Below are 27,696 nucleotides of genomic sequence, written 5' to 3'. Positions count from 1 at the left end.
ATCGCTTTGTGTGTTATTTTTGTAACTTTTATCTTGTAACATTTTTACTTTGTTTTTTGTAATCTTTTTGTATATATTAAGTTTTGCACTGTTCTATGTTTTTCTAGAATATTAAATTATTATTTAATAAGTTTGACTTCTGCCGTACTAAACTAACACTCATAGCCTAGAAGAGACTGAAGTGTAACCGTGTATAAGTTCATGCCTAATTGTACGCTTGAGCAACACTACCGTATGAAATTGTAATTGCATTGTGTGTGGGGGCGTTTGTCATACGTTGGCCTAAGCGCGCAGCTGACCCAACGTACGAACAACGCCAGTGCGAGTAGCGACAGCAGAGTGGCTAACAGTATCGTTCGGAACGACTGTTAGTGGGTCTTTGCTTCACGACAGTGTAAGATTGCAACTGTGTGTGTGTGTGGGTGCGTGGCGTTCCCGTATTTGGCCTAAGCGCAAAGCTGACCCAAATACGAAAACGCAGATTGCGTATTGAGCACTCGATAGCTGAGTGAACGTGTCTAGCAACGCTAGTGGTGGCAGTGGGAAGTGTTTGAGGGGTTCCAGCCTTGTTTGTAGCTTAAATAAGGCTGTTCCCCGCTTAATCTGGTCAAACCCGCAGTCGGGAACCGTATACGCAGGCGTGCCGCGGGCCGGTTCTTGACATAATTGGTTGGCAGTGGTGGGAAAGTTTAGTACGGCAGAAGTCAAACTTATTAAATAATAATTTAATATTCTAGAAAAACATAGAACAGTGCAAAACTTAATATATACAAAAAGATTACAAAAAACAAAGTAAAAATGTTACAAGATAAAAGTTACAAAAATAACACACAAAGCGATTTTGCTTACCAAAATAAACGGGAAATAAACGTACCAGCGTATCGATCTGGTGTTGTTGCGGGCGGTACGCACTTCTGGTCAGGAACCAGGTTAGTTCTAGCCGTGTGAGCTACCTCCAAGAACTACAAGTTGTGGCTATCCTAGCTGCGGTTTTATACTATGAAATACGCCTGGAGGCTGTAAGCCTGTGTGGACGGGGGGAAGCTAGATTTAATAACATCCTCAGACATAATTTGATTTCCCAGGTAAAAGTCTACTATACATCAAAGATTGTGAAGTTAGGCTTTCAACTCCAGGTGAAAACTTGATTAAGGCGTTTTCCTGTCTCCGTTCTCAGACATAAATGGGATTTCCAGAGATCCACATACATGAAAAGGGTACTATAGCACACACACAAAACAAAAGACTTCCTTCACTTCCAATCTCCCCAGGTTACAGGTGACAATTGATTAAGGCTTTCACATTGCAGCAGGATGTCCTGTGTGATAGGTGACTGGTCGTATTCACTGAAGACCTCTTTAGATGCAAATGTAGGTCTAGTGACCCACCCACACAAATACAGGAACAGTCAATGAATCTAGCCTGCATCTCTACACCTTTGACATACCACAGCAGATATAAAAATGGGAAAATGAAAATATATTACTGTATTATCCTTAACAGCATCAGCACCCCAATATATCTCCACAGGGTCTACCATGCTGTCCAGCTGGTTGAGGGACCCCCGTATAAAAAAAACTCAAGGGTAATGACCTGTACTGGATGGTAACACTACTAGACCCTCGGTATAAGCACAAAGTGGTGGAGATGTTACCAAATTACCAGAAGGCAGAAAGTATGCACCACTTGCACAGCAAGCTGGCAAGTATGCTTTACAGTGCGTAAGTAAGTAAGGGTGATGTGTCACAGCATAACGGAATAAAGTTGCCACTGCCAGTAATCTTCCTCCTCCTCCCATGTCCACGCAGGCAAGGACAGGAAGCTCTTGTGATCTCATCGTGATGTCGGACAAGCGGACATTCTTTAGTCCAACGGCTTGCCTTAGCCCTTCCGGATCCACCCTTCACCAATGCCTGGACCGGCAGGTAGCCGACTACCTGGCCTTAAGTGCAGATATAGACACTCAGAGCAGCGATGAACCCCTGGACTACTGGGTGCGCAGGCTTGACCTGTGGCCAGAGCTGTCACAATTTGCCATCCAATTTGTGGCTTGCCCTGCCTCAAGCGTCCTGTCAGAAAGGACATTTAGCGCAGCTGGAGGCATTGTCAGTGAGAAGAGAAGTTGCCTAGATCAAAAAAGTGTTCAGTGCCTCACCTTTATCAAAACGAATGAGGCATGGATCCCGGAGGGTTACTGCCTGCCCGAAGACTAAGTCAGTCCCCACACATAGCATCTCTGCCTGCACGCTGTGTGACTGCCTACCCGAAGACTAAAACAGTCCCCACACAGCATCTCTGTCTGCCGGCCGCTGCTGCCTGCCCCAAAACTAAGTCGGTTCCCACAAAGCATCTCTACATGCAGGCCGCTTGACTGCCTTCTCTGCCACCACCAACAGGGTTCAGGAAGCCAGGTGGATTCCTGGATTTTTAAGGCCTCTGCTAGCATGTACATGTGTCAATTCCCCTCAATGATCGTTACCTTGCCGCGGTGAACGGGCTTGCGTATCACAATGAAGCAATGACCTATATGAGTGTGTTAAGGGGGGGGGCACACCCAAGAAAATAAGTTTGTTGCTTCATTGGTGACAGACCAAATTCGATCAGCTGGACAGTCACTGTTGTTCTGTCATTGAGCTACCTCAGCCCAACCATATGGGCTTGAAAACCACCATCGCCTGCACTCTCGCCATCGTGCGCACCAGTCCAGCACGGCCATCACTACACAAACAGCTGTTTATGGTGTGTTATACAGTGAGTTTGGTCTGTCAGTGTGAAGCAGTACACTACTTACACTACCTGCTGATCCATGTCTACATACGCAAGATGTTTTCAAGCACTTTATGCCTCCAATTTAGGAATGCAATGTGATTTCTGCCCTTTAGGGATTATAAATTATAAATGTGCGTCAAATCCGTAATTTTCCCCTGGACTTTTGGCGTATATCCCACTCCACCATGCCCCCATGGGCCATTTGGCGTGTATCCCACTCCACCATCATGGGGGAGGGGGGAATCACCTGTGTGCTGAGCTGTACGACCCTGCAGCGAGCCCTTAAAGCTGCAGTGGCCTAATTTGTAAAAAATAGCTTGGTCACTGGGGGAAGGTGGTGGTGGTGGGGGGGTTAAAGCCTGTGGTCCTTAAGTGGTTAAAGTGTAACTGTCAGGCATAAAATGAAAAATCAATGATTTCTTTTTATCCGGTAAACAAGTAATAAGGATGCTAACCAGGCAATCCAAAAGTTAAAAATCACTATTACTTGTAACGCTCGGTGAAGCACAGAGAGGTCTGATTACCGGTGACCTGCAGCGTCACGGGGAATACAGACGTATACCAGATTATGTGTGATCTGCAGTATCACCGATAATCCAATATACCAGCTAACCTCTGTTCACCGGAGTAGAGTGTAGTGTTTTGGTGTAACAGTAACACTTAGAGGACTAGGCCTCAGTACAGTAAGACGTACTGTACAGATTACTTCCGCAACCCTGAGCTCTCCAAGACGGGAGGAGTCAGACTGCTAGCAGGAAGTATCTTCTGAAAGTCACCCTCAGGCGGAAGGGTTACTAACAGAACGAAGAACCTCCTCCAATGATGAGGTCGGTTCTCGAGGTCGGACAAGCCAGGTCGTACACACACAGACAGATAAAGTACAAGATCGAGAGGCAGAGACGGAGTCAAAGTACAGGCAGGGTTCGGCAACGGGGTATCAGGTATATCGGGGTACAGAATCAGGAGGCAGAAACAGAGTCTAGGAGCGAGCCGGGGTTCGGCAACGGTGAATCAGAAATAACGAGGTACAAGATCAAAGTTCAGAAGAGTAGTCAAGGCAGGCAAGAAGTCATAACAAATAATCACAATCAAACTAGTACTTTAAGCTATCAACAAATCTATCTTAGTGTAGGATTACAGCTCCAGCTGGTCCCGGCACACTAACGGATCTGACTAACGGATCTGGGTGCTCCCACGTATGTGAACGCAACGCCAGACAAGGAACAAATGAACAGCTAGCAGTATATATACACATATCCCCTCTCCAGCACCTCCCTAAGTGCTGGACCAATGAGGAGTGAAGCTATGGTCAGCTGACCTGCCTGGTCAGCTGACTCTCCCCTGAGAGTAATAAATTATGTTTGAGTGCGCGCGCGCGCGTCACTCTGAATCCTGTGGGACTATGAGTCCCAGCAACAGCAGCCCCGTTCTGCGGTGTCCCCGCAGCGGGGATCTGCTGGCTATCTGCCGCATTCAGCGCGGCGGTTTCGCCGCGTTCTGCGGCCTGATGCACGGAGGCAGCCGCCTCATGATGCGAGGAGGCGGCTGCCTCTCCGTGCGAGAAGTTCCTGTGTGCGGAAGGAGCCGCCCGCCGCTGGCTCATGGCGGCGGCTCCTCCGCGCTTTCTCACAGTACCCCCCCCCACCGAGGAGTGGACTCCGGACAGCTCCTTCCAGGTTTTTCTGGATGTACAGTATGAAATTCTTTCACTAACTCGTCCGCATGCATGCGATTCCCCGGTACCCATTGTCTCTCCTCAATGCCGTACCCCTTCCAGTGTACGAGATACTGCACCGAGTTCTGTACCGTACGTGAATCTATAATCTTTTCCACTTCATACTCGGGTTGGGCATTGACTAAGACAGGAGGAGGGGGGGCGGGACCCACCTGGACTGCAGGTTTGAGAAGCGATACGTGGAAAGACCTCACTCCACGCATACTGGTGGGAAGATCAACGGAGTATGTGACATTGTTAATCTTCCTAGTAACTGGAAACGGACCCACGAACCTGGGACCAAGTTTGTCCGAGGGTTGTTTCAGGGTCAGGTGACGGGTTGACACCCAAACCAAATCTCCTGGTTGGAATTTCCATTCCAACGAGCGTCTCTTGTCAGCCTGACTTTTCTGACTCTGGAATGCCTTTACAAGGTTATTTTTGATGATCCACCACATGTCCTTAAATGATCTCAGCCACATCTCCAAGGCTGGGAACGGAGTGGCCGCAACTGGCAGTGGGGAGAATTTAGGCAGTTTACCGGTCACAATCTGAAATGGGCAGAAACCTGAGGACGAACTCTTTAAGTTATTGTGGGCAAATTCTGCATAAGGTAAATATTTCACCCAATCATTCTGTGCCTCAGCAACGTAGCATCTCAAAAATTGCTCCAGCGACTGGTTGACCCTCTCCGTCTGGCCATTTGTCTGTGGGTGATACCCTGAGGAAAATGACAATTTCATGCCCATCAAGTGACAAAATGCCCTCCAAAATTTCGAAATAAACTGAACTCCCCGATCAGATACTATGTCCTCTGGAATGCCATGTAGCCTGAAGATATGGATGATAAATAAATCGGCCAGTTCCTGGGCCGAGGGGAGTCCTTTCAAAGGCACGAAGTGGGCCATCTTGCTAAAACGGTCGACCACCACCCAAATAACTGACATGCCTTCAGATCTGGGAAGCTCCCCCACGAAATCCATGGACAAATGGGTCCATGGTTCGCTCGGGGTGGGTAAAGGCTGCAAGGTACCTACAGATGCCAGCCGGGAGGGCTTGTTTCTTGCGCACACCGCACATTCCCTGACAAATTCTTTACAGTCAGCGGCTAGCGAAGGCCACCAAGCACATCTGGCCACAAGATCCTGCGTCCTAGATGCTCCTGGATGTCCCGCATTCTTATGGGAGTGAACCATCTCCAAGATCTGGAGACGGAAGGGTAACGGAACAAATAACACCCCGTCTGGTTTCCCCTCTGGGATATCCTGCTGAAAAGGACTCAGTCTCTTCCCAGTCCTCCCAAGTCTCGGTGGCGGCTAAGACCACATTTCGTGGGACAATGGTCTCAGGAACAGGGGGCTGTGCTGTCTCTGGCTCAAAACACCTAGAAAGAGCGTCTGCCTTGGTATTCTTACTCCCTGGCGTATAAGTGATCAAAAATGTAAATCTCGAGAAGAATAGTGACCATCGAGCCTGCCTTGGGCTCAATCTTTTAGCCCCCTCGATGTATTCTAGGTTCTTGTGGTCGGTATAAACTGTGATAGTGTGCTCCGCTCCTTCTAGCCAGTGACGCCACTCTTCGAAGGCCAACTTGATGGCTAAGAGTTCCCTGTTGCCTATGTCATAGTTTCTCTCTGCCGGAGAGAACCTTCGGGAAAAATAGGCACACGGGTGTAGTCTACCCTGGAGACCAGAACGCTGGGACAGCACAGCCCCCACCCCGATCTCTGAGGCGTCCACCTCAACAATAAATGGAACGGAGGTGTCAACGTGTCTGAGTATGGGAGCTGAACAGAACAACCCCTTTAACTTAGAAAAAGCCTGTACTGCCTCGGGAGGCCAATGAGTGGTGTCTGCCCCTTTTCTAGTAAGGCTAGTGAGAGGAGCGACCACTGTGGAATACCCCTTTATAAACCTTCTATAATAGTTCGCAAACCCCAAGAACCGTTGCAATGATTTTAACCCCACCGGCTGTGGCCACTCCAGGACCGCGGAAACCTTGGCAGGGTCCATAGACAAACCTGAGGTGGAGATTATGTACCCCAAAAACGCAACCGACGTGACCTCGAAAATACATTTTTCGAGCTTGGCGTATAACAAATTTTGCCTCAGTTTGTCTAACACCATCCTGACATGGGTTCTGTGTTCCGAGAGGTTGTTAGAAAAAATGAGAATGTCGTCAAGATAGACTAGAACGAACTTTCCCAATACCTCCCGAAACACCTCATTGATGAGTTCCTGGAAGACGGCCGGGGCATTACACAACCCGAAGGGCATCACCCTATACTCGTAGTGCCCATCGGGGGTATTGAAGGCCGTCTTCCATTCATCGCCTTTCCTTATACGCACCAGGTTGTATGCCCCCTGTAAATCCAGTTTAGAAAATATGCTAGCCTCAGTGACCTGTGTGAACAAATCGTCAATAAGTGGTAACGGGTAGCGATTCTTCACAGTGATTTTATTGAGACCTCGATAATCGATGCAAGGCCGTAACCCCCCATCTTTCTTTTTGACAAAAAAGAAACCTGCCCCAGCGGGCGACCGGGACGGCCTAATGAAGCCCTTTGCCAAGTTCTCACGAATGTATTCCTGCATGGCAAGTTTCTCGGGGCCAGACAAGTTATATAAATGACCTCGAGGAGGCACACAACCGGAACGAAGATCAATGGGACAGTCGAAGGAACGATGCGGGGGCAACTTATCCGCGGCCTTGGGACAAAATACATCGGCATAATCTGCATATTGCTTTGGTACACCTTCCACCTGTACCTTGGTTAGACCCAACGTTAGTCTCCCCAAACACTGCTGGAAAAAGTGAGGTGACCATGCCGTCAACTGTCCTGTGGCCCAGTCTATCTGTGGGGAATGTACCTGCAACCAAGGCATGCCTAGGATAATAGTGGAGGTGGACATCTGCAACACATAAAACTGTAACTGCTCCCCGTGTAAAACCCCTATGGTGAGTCCCACAAACGGAGTCTGTGACAGGGGACAGTTCCGCTGCAAAGGGGAGTCGTCAACTGCCGTGACCTGGATGGGGGGTCTCACGGGAGTGAGTGGTAACCCCAACTCCTGAGCAAACTCAAAATTCATAAAGTTAGCCGCTGAGCCGGAATCAATGAAGGCTTCAGTGGCAACAGATTTATCTTCCCATGTGACCGTACATGGGAGAAGTAATTTTTTTTCCTTAAGGGGTGAAGTCTGTGTGCCTAGGGTGTCACCCCCCACTACTCCTAGGCAGACCCGTTTCCCGCCCTATTGGGGCAGTTTCGCACCCTATGCCCTGCCTCTGCACAGTATAGGCACAGTTGTTCCGTCATCCTCCGCCTTCGCTCCACCTGGGTCAATTTTGAACGACCAATTTGCATCGGCTCTGGTGGAGGCAAGGCCAGAAAGGGTGAGACAGGCGGAGGTGCTGGTTCAGAGGCTGCAGCAACCGGTGCCGTATACGAAGTCACCCTGACACGGTGACTTCCCCTAGCCTGCTTCTGATGGCGTAGCCTGCGATCTACACGAATGGCCGATGATATGGCCTCATCAACTGTCTTGGGCTCTGGTACTGTCAACATTAAGTCAGAGACCTCCTCCGTCAACCCAGACAGAAAATAATCCATCAGAGCGAAGTTATCAAATCTAGAGGTGATTGACCACCTACGGAACTCCGCCGCATAATCCTCGACCGACCCTCTGCCTTGCCGCAAAAGCTTGAGTTTCCGCTCTGAGGTCACAGCAAGGTCAGGGTCGTCGTAGATTATGGCCATGGCCTTAAAGAACTCGTCTACCGAAGTCAGAGCGGTATCGGTAGCAGGCAGGTTATATGCCCAGGACTGGGAGTCCCCAGTCAATAAGGTTTTAATAAAGATGACCCGTTGGGCCTCAGTCCCCGAGGATCGGGGTCTCAATTCAAAATACGACAATACTCTACTCCTGAAATTCCGGAAGTCCGACTTGTGGCCGGAAAATTTCTCAGGGACAGGCATACGGATGTCGTCACTAGGAGGGGATCGCACTGAATCGACTGATGTCTGGAGGGTTCTCACAGAGCCTGATAAGGCATCAATTAAGGCTTTGTGCTGGCCTAGTGCTTGATGAATGCTATCCACCGAAGTGGCAAGCACAGTCAGAGGATCAGTGCGTTCCATCGGTATTTTTGGTCTGGCGTTCTGTAACGCTCGGTGAAGCACAGAGAGGTCTGATTACCGGTGACCTGCAGCGTCACGGGGAATACAGACGTATACCAGATTATGTGTGATCTGCAGTATCACCGATAATCCAATATACCAGCTAACCTCTGTTCACCGGAGTAGAGTGTAGTGTTTTGGTGTAACAGTAACACTTAGAGGACTAGGCCTCAGTACAGTAAGACGTACTGTACAGATTACTTCCGCAACCCTGAGCTCTCCAAGACGGGAGGAGTCAGACTGCTAGCAGGAAGTATCTTCTGAAAGTCACCCTCAGGCGGAAGGGTTACTAACAGAACGAAGAACCTCCTCCAATGATGAGGTCGGTTCTCGAGGTCGGACAAGCCAGGTCGTACACACACAGACAGATAAAGTACAAGATCGAGAGGCAGAGACGGAGTCAAAGTACAGGCAGGGTTCGGCAACGGGGTATCAGGTATATCGGGGTACAGAATCAGGAGGCAGAAACAGAGTCTAGGAGCGAGCCGGGGTTCGGCAACGGTGAATCAGAAATAACGAGGTACAAGATCAAAGTTCAGAAGAGTAGTCAAGGCAGGCAAGAAGTCATAACAAATAATCACAATCAAACTAGTACTTTAAGCTATCAACAAATCTATCTTAGTGTAGGATTACAGCTCCAGCTGGTCCCGGCACACTAACGGATCTGACTAACGGATCTGGGTGCTCCCACGTATGTGAACGCAACGCCAGACAAGGAACAAATGAACAGCTAGCAGTATATATACACATATCCCCTCTCCAGCACCTCCCTAAGTGCTGGACCAATGAGGAGTGAAGCTATGGTCAGCTGACCTGCCTGGTCAGCTGACTCTCCCCTGAGAGTAATAAATTATGTTTGAGTGCGCGCGCGCGCGTCACTCTGAATCCTGTGGGACTATGAGTCCCAGCAACAGCAGCCCCGTTCTGCGGTGTCCCCGCAGCGGGGATCTGCTGGCTATCTGCCGCATTCAGCGCGGCGGTTTCGCCGCGTTCTGCGGCCTGATGCACGGAGGCAGCCGCCTCATGATGCGAGGAGGCGGCTGCCTCTCCGTGCGAGAAGTTCCTGTGTGCGGAAGGAGCCGCCCGCCGCTGGCTCATGGCGGCGGCTCCTCCGCGCTTTCTCACATTACTTTTCTTGTTGATAAATAATAATTCCCCAGTTTACCTGACTCTTATTTGGTACGTTGCCACGCCAAGGAAGTTGTGGGGCATGCTGGGTTTTTTTTTTTACTTTCCTCTCAGAACTAACCAATGCAGCCCGATTGGCTGAAACCTCTTTCCCTTCTGTTTTCCCCTCCCACACCTCTGGCCATTATTAGCCAATATTTCTCATGCTGAGACAATGCACTCTCTATTGCAGAGCTGGGTGGGAGTACCTGAAGACTGGGAGGAGGGCGGGCAATGCATACACCATCATGCAGAGGAGAGTAAGGGAGGAAATGACATCAGGATTGGCTTCAAGATAGACACAGTTAAAATGGAGAATCCTAAGAAGGATTTTCTCTTTTTTCCTATAGAAAAATCAAAATGTGGGCAGTACAATACATATGTTATGTAAGTAGAGCAAGTATTTATCTACATATACTGTATACGTGTGTTTTTTTCTGAGATAGTATGGCTAACAGCCATAAGGAGTACAGTGGGAATAAGAGGGAAAAATTCAGAAAAACCTTGCAGTTTTTGAGAAAATTAATGTTGAAGTTAGGTGAAAAAGTCCATATAACATACAGATAATGTATTAACATGTATATAAATGTAAAAATATAAAAAAAAATATATATATATATATATATATATATATTTATATATATATATATATGTATATATGTTCAGAGTGTGGGAAATAAAAAAAATGATGTGTAGTCCCCCCTCCCAAGCCTCTTTAACCTCTTATCCCCCATGCAGGCTAGGATAGCCAGAATGCGTAGCCCCAGCCGTGTAGGACTTCATACCCTGAGCTATACCAGCCCATATGGTCCAAGGTACTGTGCTCTCCCTCAAAGCCCTTGTCCAATCTATGGAGAAGGATCTCTTCCCCACCCCCGGAGCCCCAGGAGGAGGAAGGGGCAAACGACACCTGGGGTGGGGGTTTCATGGTGGCATCTGGGAGTCCCCTTTAAGAAGAAGACCCCCAGATGCTAGCCCCCTCCCCTGGAGTAAGGAGTATGGGGGTACATAGTACCCCTTACTCATTTCCACAAAAGGGTGAAAGAAATACAAATACAACAAGAAAAAAAGGTCCTTTATTTTTGTTAATTAATAACCATGAATACTTACCTTTAAAAAAAAGTTCACACACCAATATCTTTGGAAATGATCCCACGCCAAGCCTCTTGTTAATTTGATTGATGATCACTCTAGCTTTGCACTCTAGCTATACTAAGTATAGCTAGAGTGCAAAGCATCTTTAAATGTTAATAGACCAATGGGGAGATCTGGAGGGAAATTTATACTTAGTATAGCTAGAGCTGCATCCCTGTGGGGCTCTCCCTCTTCCCCCAGCCCACCGCACCTATCGTGCCCACCAATGCCGCCAACCTGGAGCATCCACAGCACCCAAAGCGTTGCCACTTCCGCAGGGTTTCCAGGGGTCAGTATGCACTGTGTTCTGACCCGTCATGAGATGTACTGCTTTTTCCCTGGATATATGTAAATTTACACTACCGTTATGTTGATTGTTGATACATTATCTGTCATTTACCGTATTTAACCACTTCCCAACCACAGTTTTTTCCCCTTGAAAACCAGAGCAGTTTTCATATCACGCTCCTTCCATTAATTCGCTAATAACATTATCATTATTAATAACTTAGAAATGATCTTTATATTGTTTTTTTTTTCGCCACCAATAAGGCATTCTTTGGGTGGTACTTATTGCTAAGAATTATTTTATGTTACATACATTTTAAAGGGAATAATAAGAAAAAAAATAAAAAAAATTTATTATTTCTTAGTTTTCTTCCATTATAGTTTTAAAATAAAACATGCTGCCGTAATTAAAACCCACACATTTTATTTGCCCATTTGTCCCGGTTATTTCAACTTTTAAAATATTTCCCTAGTACAATGTATGGCTCCAATATTTTATCTGGAAATAAAGGTGCATTTTTTCATTTTAGTGATTTCTAATTGTATATATCTAATTAAAATCCGTTATTTGCAAAATTAACAGTAATATTCCTTCGTGACATTACCATATTAAAGAGTCTATAAGTTAACATTTTTTTTATTATTATGATTTTTAAATTGTCTATTCAATTTTTTTTATAAGTGTTTTAATTGGGTAACTATAGGGTAGGAATGTAATGAGTTAAAATGTATTAAAATGTATGTAAACACATATATAAAGTGTATGTGAGTGTATGTTTGAGTGCATTTTACTTTTTGGCCACAAGATGGCACTACACTTAACTTCAGAGTACGGTAAACAGTACTCGGAAGTAGTTAGTGCAGTGGTTCTCAAACTTTTCCGGATGAAGGAACCCTTGGCGATTTAGACATTTTTCGAGGCACCCCTATGGGCTGTCGATCTAGCATCGCTCCCCCAATGCGTCCGACTGATTGAAATTTACAGTCTGATTGTAATTTATTCACGTATTATGTAGTATATACAGGCGCTGATCCAAACTTTATCTCATGTGTATGTTCCACCAGCTGCTCAGGATCAACCACATCCACCATCGGTTTCAAGAAAAATGCATATAAATCCACAGCGCTTGGTACTCAAATCGGCATCTGCAGTCACCCCACAGTGCTCAAAAGTATATTTCCACAGTGACCATCACCAGAAATAAATCGAGAAAGGTCACTTCTCCATCCAAAAATCACATAAAACATTTATTAGAAGCTGAATCTATATCACATATACAATGACTTACTTCCAGGCTCCTTTTGACAGGGACCCTTAGTAGTTAAAAGCATATAGTGTAACCCAGTACACATTTAAAATCCAAAAAACGATCTCATATAAGTTGCCCAGTCTCCAGTTCCTACCGGTTTCGGATGGAGAAGTGACCTTTCTCGATTTATTTCTGGTGATGGTCACTGTGGAAATATACTTTTGAGCACTGTGGGGTGACTGCAGATGCCGATTTGAGTACCAAGCGCTGTGGATTTATATGCATTTTGATTGTAATTTATGATCGATTTTTACAATCGATGCCGTTGCCGTTCATGTAATGACAGATAACCAACAGATTTGATCACAATAGTCAACTCCCACAGAAGAAAATTATGCGTGTTTGACACACAGACACACACTCTGTACACACACACACACACACACACACACACACACACACACACACAAAACACACACACTCTGTACACACGCCCTACCACACACAATCATCCATCACAAGCCCTCTCTTGAAACAACCTCTCTACCTCACATAAAAGGCACCTTTGGCACCGCGGCACATCTGTTTTCCTGAATGAAATGCACCCGGCGTCAGCGTGATGCCGCCTTTTCATTCATCGCGGGGACAGCGATCGGGATGGGAACAAGCTGTTCCCAGTCCCTGATCACCTTATTGTCAGAACTGCGGTGGAAATGAGCGGCGGCAGTGCGGCAATTGTGTGCGGCAAGGTAAACAACGCAGGTATGTGTATTTACGCCCCTGGTTGTGAAGCATTGTGCGGGGGGGGGGGGGGCGTAAATACACGATTCGGCGGTTGCGTAGGAGTTAAATATATCATTTTTTCCTGTCGCAACTTTAAAATCCATTTTCTCCAAAACTATAAGGTATTTTTTCTCTCCTGTTGCCACTGCCCTCCCTAACATATTCCGCAAATTGGTGGTATTGGGGCTTTGCTGTTACCGCTGTTAAACTCAGCGGCCATTGACTTTAATGTTAAATGTAATCACAAGTTTTTGACAAGAAAGTTTGCATCAAATGCAAATGGCGAACAGCCCAAGTTTGTCGGGAACTGTTCGCCAGTGAACTGTTCGGGCCATCACTATTCAAGAAGATGTGCTGCTCAAGTTCTTTTGAAAAGCACAAAGAAACAGGCAATGTTGAAACTCGTAGATGCAGAGGTCAGCCAAGGAAAGTTAGTACGATATATGTTATTTCCCTTCAAAGTTGGAAGGTGTCCAGCAAAGCCATTCATCAGAACTGACAGGAACCTTTTGGACCCAGTATCACTCATCTACTGTGTAAAGATGTTTGACCAGAAGAGGTTTTCATGGGAGAACTGTGGCTAACAAGGTCAAGTGACTCGACTGTGCATGAAAACAAAAGAACTGGTGTGCAGAAAAATAGCAGCTGGTGCTCTGGACAGATGAACAAAATCTGAAATACTTGGCTGGCTTGAGTAGAAGGCAATTTGTTCATTGAAGGGCTAGAAAATGGTACAATAATACGTCTTTGCAAGCAACAGTGAAGTATTGGGGCTGCATTTCTGCAAATATAGTTGGGAATTTAGACAGGATTAATGGTTTTCTCAATATTGAGTAATACAAGCAGATACCTATTCATCACTCAGTACTATCAGAGAGGTGTCTGAAAAGACTTTGCTTTGAGAGGAACGTTAGTGTTGGGTTCCTGTTTTACGGGCAGCTGCACTGCTCACTTGTCAGGCAGTTTAGCCTCCTGGCTGCCAGCCACAAGCGCCTTTACATGCAGCTGAATGGCAGCATTTGGTAACACCATGCAGTGGTATTACTCGGCAGAAAATACCATCTCATATCACGTCTGAGGACAGCAGCCCGCATGCTCAGATGCATCTCCAAGGAAGGGGGGGGGGGTATTCCAGCAAGTGCCCAGCTGGTGTCGAGCATTAGCAGCTGATAGACAGTGAAATTGTAAAGAGGTCTTAGATATACAGATGTAGGTATGCTTTGGCAGGGGAAAATGCATACTTAGAGTCGCACACCATGCAGAATTGTGAGGTGCTGGACTGGTGTAGCAGGCAAATCATAATCCAAGACCTCCGCACACTCCACATTAGACAAAGCTGTTTAATTCATATAAAATGCCAAATGTCCATTCAGCAAACCAACAAACGTTTCGGTGCCACGGCGGGTCCCCTTTGACATTCTGTATATGCCTTGACAAAGGGGATCCACCATGATCCTGAAGCGTTGGTTGGTTTGCTGAATGGACTTCTGGCACTTTATGTGAACACCTTTGTCTAACGTGCAGTGAGCAGACCTCTTGGATCATGTTTAGGGAGGGAAGGTTAGTGTTAATCGAACAGAAAGTGGTTTACTTATTTGTGGGGAGAAGGGGGGAGTTTTAACCACTTTACCCCCGACCGTACGAATTTCTCCGTCCCTTTTTCCATCCTTTAACCCCCAGGGACGGAGAAATCTGTACTTTGCGCACTCCCGCCGCTGCCCGCGCTCCCGCTCGTAAACACGCCGCCCGCCGCTAGTAAACACGCCGCCGCCCGCTCGCCCGGAGATCAATGAACGGGAAAACCCATTCCCGTTTGTTGATCTAAGCCCCGCAATGATCCGCTGCTCTCCGATGAGCAGCGCGATCATTGTGAAAAGTAAACACTTACCCAGCCTCCAAGTACTTCCTCCAAGCTTCCGGAAGGACGCTTGGAGGTCGCATTAAAACAAAAAGTTACTGTGGCCATCTTGTGGCCAAATAGTAAAACTACACCCTACACATTTTTCACATACAAATAAATTACTTTTACACAAAAAATTAACTCATTACCTCCCACACTCCCAATTTTTTTTTTTTTTTGTAATTAAAAAAAAAATAAAAAATGTACAATAAAAAAATACATAAATAGTTACCTTAGGGACTGAACTTTTTAAATATTTATGTCAGGAGGGTACAACACTGTTACTTTATAAACTATGGGCTTGTAATTAGGGATGGACGCAAAACTGAAAAAAATGCACCTTTATTTCCAAATAAAATATTGGCGCCAAACATTGTGATAGGGACATAATTTAAACGGTTTTATAACCGGGACAAAAGGGCATATACATTTTATGGGTTTTAATTACAGTAGCATGCATTATTTAAAAACTATAATGGCCGAAAACTGAAAAATAATTTTTTTCCCACATTTTTCCTATTTTCCCGATGAAACACATTTAGAATAAAATAATTCTTGGCATAATGTCCCACCTAAAGAAAGCCTAATTGGTGGTGGAAAAAACAAGATATAGATCGTTTAATTGTGATAAGTAATGATAAAGTTATAGACGAATGAATGGAAGGAGCGCTGAAAGGTGAAAATTGCTCTGGTGGTCAGGGGGTAAACCCCCTCAGTGGTGAAGTGGTTAAGCATCAGGAAAGCAAATAGTAAAATAATGGTAGAATAACATGATTGATATTACTCTGCATCCAAAATGAAGAAAAGGGTGATCGTGAACAATCATAATAAATGTCATCCAGTTTTTCTCATTTTAAAATTTGCAGTCTAGGTCTGCTTTAATATCAAGTGAGGATTACGTAAAAATAAATATTTGAATAAAAGTGGTAATACTGTGCTGTAGAGATCTAAAGTCCTGAAAAGCAGAACTTTAAAAGCATTTTTAAAAACTACTTTATCCATTGAACTAGTTGTGGAAATTTCTATTAAAATAACTTCATAGCTGTTGAATGAGATGTGTTTTACTGTCTAGAGGCAAAAAACAGCAATAGCATTTACTTTGAATGCTCAGTAGAGGGAATTAGCAAACAGCCTAGCATATGGATTCTTCCAGATGATAAGCAACCAAGCAGAGAGGTCAAGTGTAAATGTAATAAGAGTTAAAGTGCCACTGTACTTAGTCTAAGATGAGGCAGGTTCTTTAGTATTGTATTGACTGGAACTGAATTATATAAGCACTGACTGCCTGAAGCTTGCCATAAGCAACAAACTGTTTCATTTGAGGAAATGATTTTCCACTTTAGTGTATGTAGCCAATTCATTTGTGTGCTCTGAGTGTTGTTTCATCACAGCTGTTATTTGCTTTTTGCCCTGTTTACACAATATGTGACATTCTTAAGGTGGCTGGCCATACATATATAGATTTGGTGGCCAATGAAAATCAGTGCAGCCAAAAGAATGCCCAATTGACGATTCAACCACTTTTGGCCCAAAATTGGTCAAATGTTTCTATCAGACACGCTGCAAGATGTCAGGACAACATGTTCAATTTGCGTGTGTAGTGGTAACGGCATGCAATAATCAAACGATGAACGCAACAGAATCCCCTGGCCACTGTCCTCCCTAGTGTACATGTACACCCTTGCCCCTCCCCCTTCCATTCATTAATACTGTACCTGTCATGCCACCTACCGCTGTGATTGGGCTCCTATTCTGGCTTTGTACAACACGTGGTTGCCGCTGCCCCAAGAGATTGCCTGTCAACCCCATAGGGAGGGAATCTGGTAGAGGAGTCTGAACACAGCGGCGGGTGACATAACAATTAAAGAATTTAATGCTGGGGCATGGGGGAAGAGAGGGAGTACATGTTACACTAGGGGGGACAGCACGCAAGGGTTTATTGCTTGTTCATCGCTTGATTATCACATGCTGTTACCGCCGTGCACCCAATTGAGCACGTCGGTGATGAGGCGGCATCACGAGGCTGATTGCCTAAAGATTTAATGCAGAAATCGGTCAGGAATCAGCATGCGGTTTATGGGGGCCAGCAGATCTCTCTCCGATCAGATTTGATCAGAGAGAGATGTTTATTGGTTAATTTGCCACCAAAATCAGTAGCTGTATGGGCATCTTAAATTGTACCTGAGAAGAAGAAAAAAAAGTTTTATACATACCTGGGGCCTCCACCAGCCCCCTTTGTCCTCATTGCTCCCTTGCCGTCGTCCTCCACCGCCTGCAGCCTCCGCAATCTGGCCCAGTAATTCAGCCAGTCGGGGCCAGTCATGCGCAGTCCAGCCACGCGCTCTACGTGGCCAGGAGCGTTCTGCGACTGCGCAGCAGTACTGTGCAGGCACAAAACTCTCCCGGCGATGAGAACATGATGGGGAGTGTGCGTAGCTGGGCCACACATGCACAGTAAGCCCCCTACTTATTGGGCCAGATTGTGGAGGCTGCAGGCAGCAGAGGAAGACAGTGAAGGACTAATCAGCGCAAAGGGGTCTGACGGAAGCCCCAGGTATGTATCATACATTTTTAATCCCTTATCTCAGGGTCACTTTAAGGCTATTTGATAACAGGTAAAGAATGTAGATCCATCAAGTGACTTTCCATGATGAACGCCAGATGTAATGCTGGATACACACGGTGCGTTTCCGCACTCGACGCGCCTGTCGATTCGCGTCGACTCGATTATTTCCGACATGTCCGATTCGCGTTTCGATGGATCGTTAGGTCGATTTGGCATACTTTACGTGTAAATCGACCTAACAATCTTTGAAATACGCTTGGAAGTGCTCGGAAATAATCGAGTCGACACGAATCGACGGGCGCATCGAGTGCGGGAATGAGAAGTGTGTATCCAGCATAAGGCTGAACATGAGTGTCAAATCTCCATATACGATTCACTGCAGGCATAGATACATTTGCTTAACCCAGTGTTCATCTCTTCGGAGCTCTGTATTGGCGATGGATGCAGCAAGACTGCTGCAGACAATAGCATATTGTGTGAGTGTGTGCGGCGGGAAGAGATAATGCAGCCTTCTCAGTCCAGTGATATCCTAGCTAATTGCTCATACAATTTATGCCAAGTGTTGGTGTTTGAATTTGGCATATTGAATTCGGAACACCTGAATACTTCAGAGCACTGCACTTCAGCATCATTTCAGTACCAAACAAACAGACAGAGTCAGGGGGTAGTTCACATAACTGTTTTACATGACTTCACCATTTCCACCATTTCCTCTGGCTTTTGGAAGGAGGAAGCATCGGAGTCACATGAAATGCACCGAGAAGCGCAAGTAAGTGACCTCCCCCTGACCCTGTCGGCTTGTTCGGTACTGAAATGGTGCTGAAGGGAGGTATTTGGGAGTATTCAGGTGTTTTCTGAATTCAATATGCCAAATTGGAACACTAATAATAATAATGAAACAACATAGATGTGTTACCTCAAGACACAGACAGTATAATACCCAATCCTATTTACTTTTTCTCCTAAGTTTTCTCCTAGGAGATAATTTTTCATTTTCTGTTTTAAATAATTTTTACTCTCTGTAATTGTAAAAGTACCAAAAAGTAGGTGAAAAGTACTATCAAAATTACTCTGAGTATTTGCTGGTGGCTTGAAAGACATTTTATTTATAATGTGAAAATATAACCTAGGAGAAAATTGGATCAGGCCCATCATTCTGTAGAAACACATTAAAATTAAATCAGACATACAGCAGCCTGCCAATAAGTGACAAGTTACAAACATATCTTACTGGCAAATTTAGTTCGCACCTGCAAACATGAGTAATTTGTTTTTTTTCCTCATAAGCCATTTATAAAACAATCATTGAAATAAATATCATTTTATGTCAGTCACATAAAAGTAATTATATCAGCGGCTGTAAAATATCTAAGCAATAAAACTTTACAGCTCTCTTCAGAAGCCATCATCTTCTTTAAACCTATTAAAGTGATTTGCACAGCGGAACACAAAAATGTGCATAAGAAAGTTTCACATAAAAATTGTAAATACAGATGAATGTGGGGGGTCAGCTACCTGCATGGGAGAATGGGGGCTTAAGGCTCTGCTGTGAGTGTCTGTGATTAGTATCCATAGCAATATGAAACGCAGTAGAAATCAGTCTGCAGACCCCTGTCTCTTTAGGGAGGGAGCAACATGCTCTGCATTGACGTTGGCGAGCAAGAGTCTAATGAAGGGAGGATATTCGGAGCTGTGAATAAGACGACAAAGAGAAGCTTTAGCTACAGACCACTATACTCACACTCCCTATCTGGATAGAGAAGCAGTAACAGCATCCACGGGGCTGCCTATATTCTATGGCAGCAGCTGCTGATCATCGTCTCTGCCTTTTGAGTACACAGACTGCTTTATTAGTTTAATCCATACGTTTCCCAGTTGGAAAATGATTGATAGAGGCTCTATAAATACAAATAATGAGGTGGATCGAATGATAAAATGGAACTTTAGCATAATTTACTTTTTCTCCAGGTTGTACAACGTTCTATAGCTCTATAGTTCCACATGGCTATCAAATCATAAATTGAGTTCTTGGGGAACAGTGACTGAAGACAAGGAAATATTTGTGTTCCTTTTATAGCAAAAGTATCATTGGGATTCCTGAGTAAGTCTGGATGCTATACAGGTATCTACACTAACGGGAGATAATCTCAAGTCAAGAAACCAGACAGGAGAGACCTGTACCTGAAATCAGCTGGGACATACCACCTAAAGAAGAGGCACAATGGAAGGTAAGCGCAATAGTCCTGAACATTTATTAAAAAGCACGAATTTTGTGAAAGTGTAGCTAAAATAGTGAGAACGGGAACAGTTGCTTCCTAGATGGTACAGTGAATTCTAATCTTTTTATTACAAATCAGTGTTGATTGGCAAAGACCCGAAGAGGAGTTTTGGTACAGAATCTTGTAAAGCTCTTTAGAACCAGGTCATAGATGCTGTGAATGCCAGAAATCAGAAGGACTAGAGAGATCAGCAAGTGCTTTACTACTACAGATTACTCCATAGTATAACTCGTACATTGTACATTACGCTACTATGCCTCATCAGTATAGTGAAATCTTTACCTGATCAGTTACTTCAGCAGATTAGTTGTACACTTTACAAATCTGGGAGCAGAGAAGCTATGAACAGCAGCTTTGTGCCGCATATAGCTGACATTACAGGCACTTACTGTGATGTGTACCTTGGTCTAATGTGTGTGTATTAATGGGGCAGTGAAGGAATTTGAAGTACAGGTAGTGCCCCCTTTGCCTCCAGACACCTCCATCAAGAAGGTAACTGCACACTAACATAGTAAAACTATGTTTATTCTGTTTAATATAGAGGGGTCTTCAATATGATAAATTTGGTTTCCACCAATGGGGGTTATTCACAAAACTTATCTTGTAAATTATCTCTCCTTATCTGTCTTAAAGGAATCCTGTATGGGGCAGAACAACCTAAGATAAGAATAGAGGTATGTTCATGCTGGATCCACATACCTCTGTGCATTGTCCATTCCTCCCCTGGTTTACCCTGCTACCCATAACCAGGACTTTCCACTAAAGTAACATTTTCAGAGAAAGGGCAGGCTTGTCGTGATGTTTACTCCTATCACTGACCTATTCCCTCCTCTTCCCTCCTATTACCCTCCCATTCCCTCCTCATCCCCTCCTCTTAACAGTTCAAGTCTAAGATTTGTATGTTTACCATTGCTATGGAGTGGAAAGGAGGGACGATGTTTGGCGCACTGTGTAGAGGGACCAGATAGGCAGGAGAGCAATGCCTTTGGACTGCGCTTGGCCGAGGTGATCCAGCACTTATAAACATCGGCTAAGTGTCAGGGACCACTGTACACGCAAGAATCTCGGCAGAGGCACCATTAACTCCTTAAAGTGTACTCAAGGCGACATGTGACATAATGAGATAGACGTGGATGTACAGTGTCAAGCATATTAAAGAGGAACTGTAGTAAAAATAATGTAATGCATCAAATTGCTTATTTTTTTACATTATCAATATATAAATTATTTAGTCAGTATTTGCACATTGTAACATTTTTCCTCACCATGATTTACATTCTGAAATTTATCCCAGATGGTGACATATTTAGTCCTGTCAGGTGCAGTGCTACGGAATGATTGTTTCTGAGAATTCCAAAGTCAGTCAAAATAATGCCTGGTTTCCCAGAATGCTCTGGGAGGAGAATTCCGTATTGCTAGCATAGCTGTGACTGGATAGTGTTCTGGTTAAGGGCTTGGTCTATCACACAGGAGACCAGGATTCACATCTTAGCTATTACTGGTCAGTAAGTCAACACAGCATTCAGTATGGAGACTCCCTAACAGTGCTACTGCCTACAGAGCGCTCGCTAGTGGCTGAAGCTCTATATAAAAGTTCTGTGTCTTGTCTAGCTAAACAGACTAGGCTAAGTATCACTGGGAGGGTGGAGCTGCATGCCAGTATACAGCAATAAATAGATACAGGTGGTGTTTCTGATGCTGAAACCAGGAAAATAATCATAAAAGTAGGTATCTTGAATAATGTACTGCATTCTTCTATATGTCACTGCAGTGCCTCTTTAATAACTAGGTTGAGTTACCTTTTTTCTTTTTCTGCCTGGAAGAGTTAACATTCAGGTATGCAACTGTCAGTTTCTCTGCGCTTTGGGTCCTACAGGAGAAAAGTGTTTACAAATGTTTTGGTTGTTGTTGTAGTCAGGACATAGTCAGACTATAGCGTAACCCTCACTGAAAAGGAATCACGGCCATACAACTCTTCATGGGCAGAGAACAGTTTCTGAGTGCAGAGGATAGATAAAAAAAGTCAATGTTCATATATTTTAGCTCTGCACACTTGAAAGACTGTGTCATTGAGCAGAGACAATAAAACAATATTACATTTTTAAACATAAAATAGAACTGTGAGATAGCTAAGGAAAAGTCCTTTTTAGGCTCGTATGAAAGATACAATAGTTTATTTTCAAATCGGTCTCACTTTACCCACTTCCCCTTCCCCGGCACGAGTATCTACGTCCCTTCTTTACTTTGCAGAGTCGTAGGTACTCCTCCCTTGCTGCCGTGCACTCTTGTTGCCAAACAGTAGAGGGGGGATGAATGAATTGGAATGCAGTTTCCATCCATTAATCCAAGTCCTCATGTGAATGAACTCCAGCAATCAATTAGATGCCCCGTCATTCACAAAAAACGATACTTACACGTCCACACATTGCTTCCTGTTTAGCATACTAATAGTACACAACAGAAAGGAATACACGAGGCTATCTTTTGGCCAAATAATAAAATTACACCTACATACAATTTTTTTTGTTTTATATAAAAAGTCATACATTTACATTTCAAATTAACTATTTCCCTCCCACACTCTCCCATAGTACCTTTTTTTTTTTGGGGGGGGGGGGGGGGAGGTATTAAAAAAAACATAAATAGTTACCTTAGGGACTGAGCTTTTTTAATATGTATGTCAAGAGGGTATATTACTGATATTTTTTAAAATCATGGGCTTGTAAATAGTGATGGATGCAAAATTAAAAAAAAATACACATTTATTTCCAAATAAAATATTGACACCATATATTGAACTAGGGAAATATTTTAAATGTTGCAATAACCGGGACAAATGGGCAAATAAAATATGTGCATTTTTATTACGGTAGCATGTATTATTTTAAAACTATAATGGCCAAAAACGGAGAAATACTGAATTGTTCCATTCCTTTCTTATTAGTCCCATTAAAATGCATTTAGAATAAAAGAAAAAGTAACTTAGCTAAAAGTACCACCCAAAAACCGCCTAATTGGTGGCAAAAAAAAACGGTCTAGATTGTTTTGTTGTGATAAGTAGTTATAAAGTTATGGACGAATTAATGGAAGGAGCGCTATGGCTCTGGTGTTTAAGGGGAAAAAACCTTGGAGGTGAAGTGGTTAAGCGAGTGAATGGGGAGAAATGGATGGAATTGGAGGTTGACAGGAAAGAACAATGCCCAAGCTTGCCTCTTCCTATCTGAAAATTTGACTTAAAGTGGACCTAAACTCTTGCACATGACAGAAAGAAAACATAGATAAATACACCCTGTATGTATTTAGAGAGGTTAGCCTGTCTAATTCCCCCTCATCTCTGCCTAATCCCAAGTTGTAATTTGATCTTTCCCCTGTGCCACATGACTACCATGGCAGAGATGACAGATAAGCTCATTTGAAAGCACAGGATGTTAAGAATATGTCTGCTTCCATGAATCAGGAAGTAGAAACAGTGCAGATGTATTTTAGGATTTGTATCAGCTGTAAGAAAGAAATGTTTTTGTTTAAAGGTTATTATGCTGTTGGCTATCTTGTAGAGCAGAGAGGGCATTCTGAGTTCAGGTCTGCTTTATGCCAAAAGTACATTTTTTCAAGGCGTGATTATGGGGACCAGGGAGTAGGAGAAGAGGAATGGATAATGCACAAAGATATGTGAATCCATGATTTATGTCTTCTTATAGTTTAGTTGAAAAAGAAAGACTTGCACACACACTAGGGAGCTCTCGGCCAAGGCGGCTGCTGAAAGTCTATTGTGTATACAACGATCTACAACGATCTGCGACTTATCACTAAGAGATTGGGAGTGCTGGATTATCTTGACCAAGCGCAAACAAGGGGCATTGTGCACCTCCTTATCTATCCTGCTCCATCATAAGCTATGCAACGTCCCTCCACCCTGCTCCACAGCAATAGTATGCATCTCTAGCCTCTAGGCTAGTGATGCTTCTGTAAAGCACTCAGCCTCAAATTGTTAAGGTGAGTGAAGGGGGAAGGGATGAGAAGGGCATGGGCGGGTAAAAGGAAGGAAGAGGCGGGAATAGGACGTTGATAGGAGGCAACATCCCTGCAAGCTTCCCTTTGCCTGTCTTCAAATTTGACTTTAGCCGAAAGTCATACAGAAACAGTACGCTTCAACAGGTTTTAGGCTAGTGATGCTTTTGTGCATAACTCAGCCTGAATTGTCACCGTGGTCCAAAACTGTGTGGGGAACAGTGCGTATGCCTGTATACTCACTTTCAGAAAGATCAAAAAAGAAAAAAAATTACTAAAAAAAACAAACAAGCAGAAAACACAACAAAACCTTTAGATACCCCTGCCGTGTGCATTGACAAGAACTGAATGTCAGTTCAGTGTTGTAACCAAGGATTGAACTTCACCCCAAATACTAGCTGATATCCCTTTTCCCATGAGAAATCTTTACCTTTTCTCAAATAGATCATCAGGGACATCTGTATGGCTGATATTGTGGTGAAACCCCTCCCACAGTTTGATGTCATGACCAAGGTCCTGACTTCACATTGTGGGAGTCTTGGTGTATTGTGGGAAATAAACAGCTTTTCCCAACTACCAAGCTACCAGTATTTCCCTCTGTGCATATGTATATCTCCTCTTTCCAATGATATATAAACCACCACCCTACGTCTTTTAGTTTTCGTTATTTTCGCGATTGAAATTGCCGCGGCCGCGATTTCGATCGCGAAAATAGAGAAAACTAAAAGGCGTAGGGCAACAATTTAGGTGTCGTCAGAAAGAGGAGAAAGAGAGCTTTAAAATGATATCCATCAAGCCATAGTTATATTGTATTACAGAGGACGACACTTTCCCCAGTGTCAGCAGCTCCATTCTGCTGAATGCAGCTGCTGACTTTGACAAAAAGTCGCCCTGTGTAATACAATATAACTATGGAAAGATGGATATCATTTTAAAGGAGAAAGAGGAGAAAGAGAGCTTTAAAATGATGTGCATCTTTCCATAGTTTCTGCACTGCTCGGAGTCCCTTTAAGGTTAGGCTTCATAGAGAAAGGGTTATCTGTGAGAATAGGGTTATATTTTGCTGTAGCAAGCAATATATTGGTATCATTAAGGTTCCTTTTCCACTAGCCATGATCCTCTTAAAATAGAGGCTTGCCTATCACAAGTGCAATGTGATTTACATGTAAATCGCCATGCACTATTCATTAATGCGTTTACATTTTTCACAAATTGCAATCATTGGGTTGCACGATTATTGGTATGATCGTGTTTCACTACCAGTGATTCACATTGCAATTGCAGCAAGTGGAAAAAACGTTTGCAATCACAAACGCATTTCTGATTGCGCTTGCAAGTGGAAAAGGGCCCTTACCAATATTTTACTAACTAAAAATATTATTGTAAAATAGTAGAATATCAGTAAAATACAGATATTCTACTATTGGCTATTCCCACTCCCAAATTTCCCCACACCTCTATTACATGTACGCACTGTAACGTCATGAATAGGTGACATATTTTAAAAAGGCTAATCTACAGCCCAAACTGCTTGATGCATATAGTGCCTGCTCCTCTAGTGGCTACAAAATTAGTTCTGTATTGTAAACACAAAATGCCACTGCAACTAGTAGACCTTGTAGTGTAAAATGTTCTTTGCCATGGTCGCAATCAGAGTGGCTAAACAGCTGCAGATTTGGGACAAGGTCCTCCAGCACCCAAGACTGAGACACCAAAGTGCTATTATACTACAGTAGGAGGCACCCCAGGGCCCTCAACCCCCCAATACCTTAATTTCTAGTTATCTGGCTTGCAGTTACTGCCATGTATCCCCTTCTCTTATTTCTCTCTGCTTAAAACACAATAGGGGAATGATAGCTGAGTGAGTTGTTTACCCCTTCTACGCTGTGCCCTGAGACTGGAGCCTCTCTCGCCTCGGCCCGGCCCTGAACAGCTGTAGTGTAAATAGTCTCCTTATCTTTTGTTGTAGCTCTAAAATTTCACATTTGAAAGCACATCTGTTACTGTAAGTTCTGAACATTGTCATACACTAGATACATGTGAAAAAGAGGACAAATACACAGAAAAAAATGTAATATTTAATGACAAATACAGGACTTGATCCCTAAAGTAGATTTGGAATAAAAATGGAATTTCGAAGGAAGCACAGCATGAAGACTGCATTGAGAAGACTATACATTCAGCTGCACTATGGTTTGCACAGTCAAAATAACAGCAATAGAAGAAATATATATACAGTATATACTCCCCATAGAGAAGCTATATAAAACAGCAAATAACAGCTCCAACCATTTTAATCAAGTGATTTTCTCAGTAACCCTTTAGGAATGGAACTTACCACCTTACTGATCAATTCTTCATCCAAGGTCAATCAGCTGTTACGTATAAGAAGAAGTGAGGGAATGTCAAGCATTGGCTGAAGCAATGAATTATTGTTTTATGTCTGTGAGCATCTTTAATAATGCACCATGCTCAACTGCATTCATTATATTGCTGCCAGTTATTATTTAAAAATATATTTACATTTGACATATTAAATAGCAGAGATCCAGCTTTTTGGGTCATTGTATGAACTAGCAGCTGATGATTCAGGGCCGGTTTACAGAGGTAAAATAATGATTTGAATAGCAGGGCCATTGTCTAGAAGTGGCTGCATTAAGGGTTTTGCATTTCAGACAAGGGATCAAACAAGGGATCAGATATAATTACTCCCTGTTTTACAGAAAGCCTGCAGTGAAGGGATATGGAGTCTGACACCTTTATTCCTTTTTAAAACAGACTACGTGTCTGCTGTTATGCTGATCATCTTTGAACAAGTATGCAGATTAGGTGCTGACTCCTCTGTGACTTCACTTGATGCATGGATCAGGTTGAAATCCAGGCAAGGCGATAACTACATTGTGACATAGTTTTAATTAATCCCCAAGTTAAACCCCCCTTCTTAACTCCTCTTCAGTGTACAAGTGCGTATAGCCAATCACTGTGCGGCTTCCATCCCGTAATGTCATGTGACAGGGACAGAAGCTGCCTGGAGACTGGCTGTGCAGAGCTCCTACACTGAAGAGTTCCTTTCCCAACCCCACTCCTCCCCCTTACTAGTGGCACCCACTGCTATCGTTACACCCTTGTAGCCAGGCAACAGGAATTTTATTGAATATGAATTAGATTGTAGCTTCTTTACAATTATGCTTACAATATCTTTTTTTTTTTTTTTTTTTAAGTCTAAACCTCCTGCCAGGGTTTGGCCCTAGTATAAAAGCAAGGCAAGGAAACGTGGACTCATTTTCTAGTACTTCAGCACTGCCTTAAGAAACCAGATTGCAGTCTGTAAGGTTAGCACAACCACTACACTGCCTTTTAGAGTAGCCCAGAGTGGTGTAACGTAGGGGTTGTAGGACCCAGTGCCAGATTTACATTGGGTACCCTGAAGAACATGACAATTGATAGAGAGCACCAAAACCTACCCAGCTCTCAGAGAGTTGGTAGAGTCCTGGCTCTCAGAGAGTTGTGAGCCAGGAGATGGGAACAATTTGTTAGCAGATTTTCATTTTTTTCCGAGTTTATGCACTACCCTGAAACGTACAGTGGGAAAAATAGGTATTTTTGTTGTCAATTTTTTTTAGGTCAGAATGTTTCTAATGGGGCTATAAAATTTAC

The 27,696-nt window shown here is 43.8% G+C and overlaps 1 protein-coding gene across 3 annotated transcripts in view; it reads left to right on the top strand.

Moving 5' to 3' along the window:
* The window catches only part of NPFFR1 (neuropeptide FF receptor 1), a 660,400-nt gene that overhangs the window by 35,723 nt on the left and 596,981 nt on the right, over positions 1-27,696 (top strand). For 2 of the 3 annotated variants that reach the window (XM_068257825.1, XM_068257824.1), the window contains exon 3: positions 19,830-19,980. In XM_068257825.1, the coding sequence (XP_068113926.1) occupies positions 19,974-19,980 (7 nt within the window). In that variant the 5' untranslated portion in view covers positions 19,830-19,973. Of the gene's footprint in view, positions 1-19,478; positions 19,981-27,696 lie in introns of those variants that run through there. The other variant, XM_068257826.1, reaches the window with a different exon arrangement.

The sequence above is a fragment of the Hyperolius riggenbachi genome, chromosome 10 (assembly GCF_040937935.1).
Source record: "Hyperolius riggenbachi isolate aHypRig1 chromosome 10, aHypRig1.pri, whole genome shotgun sequence".
NCBI classification, from domain to species: domain Eukaryota; kingdom Metazoa; phylum Chordata; class Amphibia; order Anura; family Hyperoliidae; genus Hyperolius; species Hyperolius riggenbachi.
This window is presented reverse-complemented; position numbering and strand designations above follow the sequence as displayed.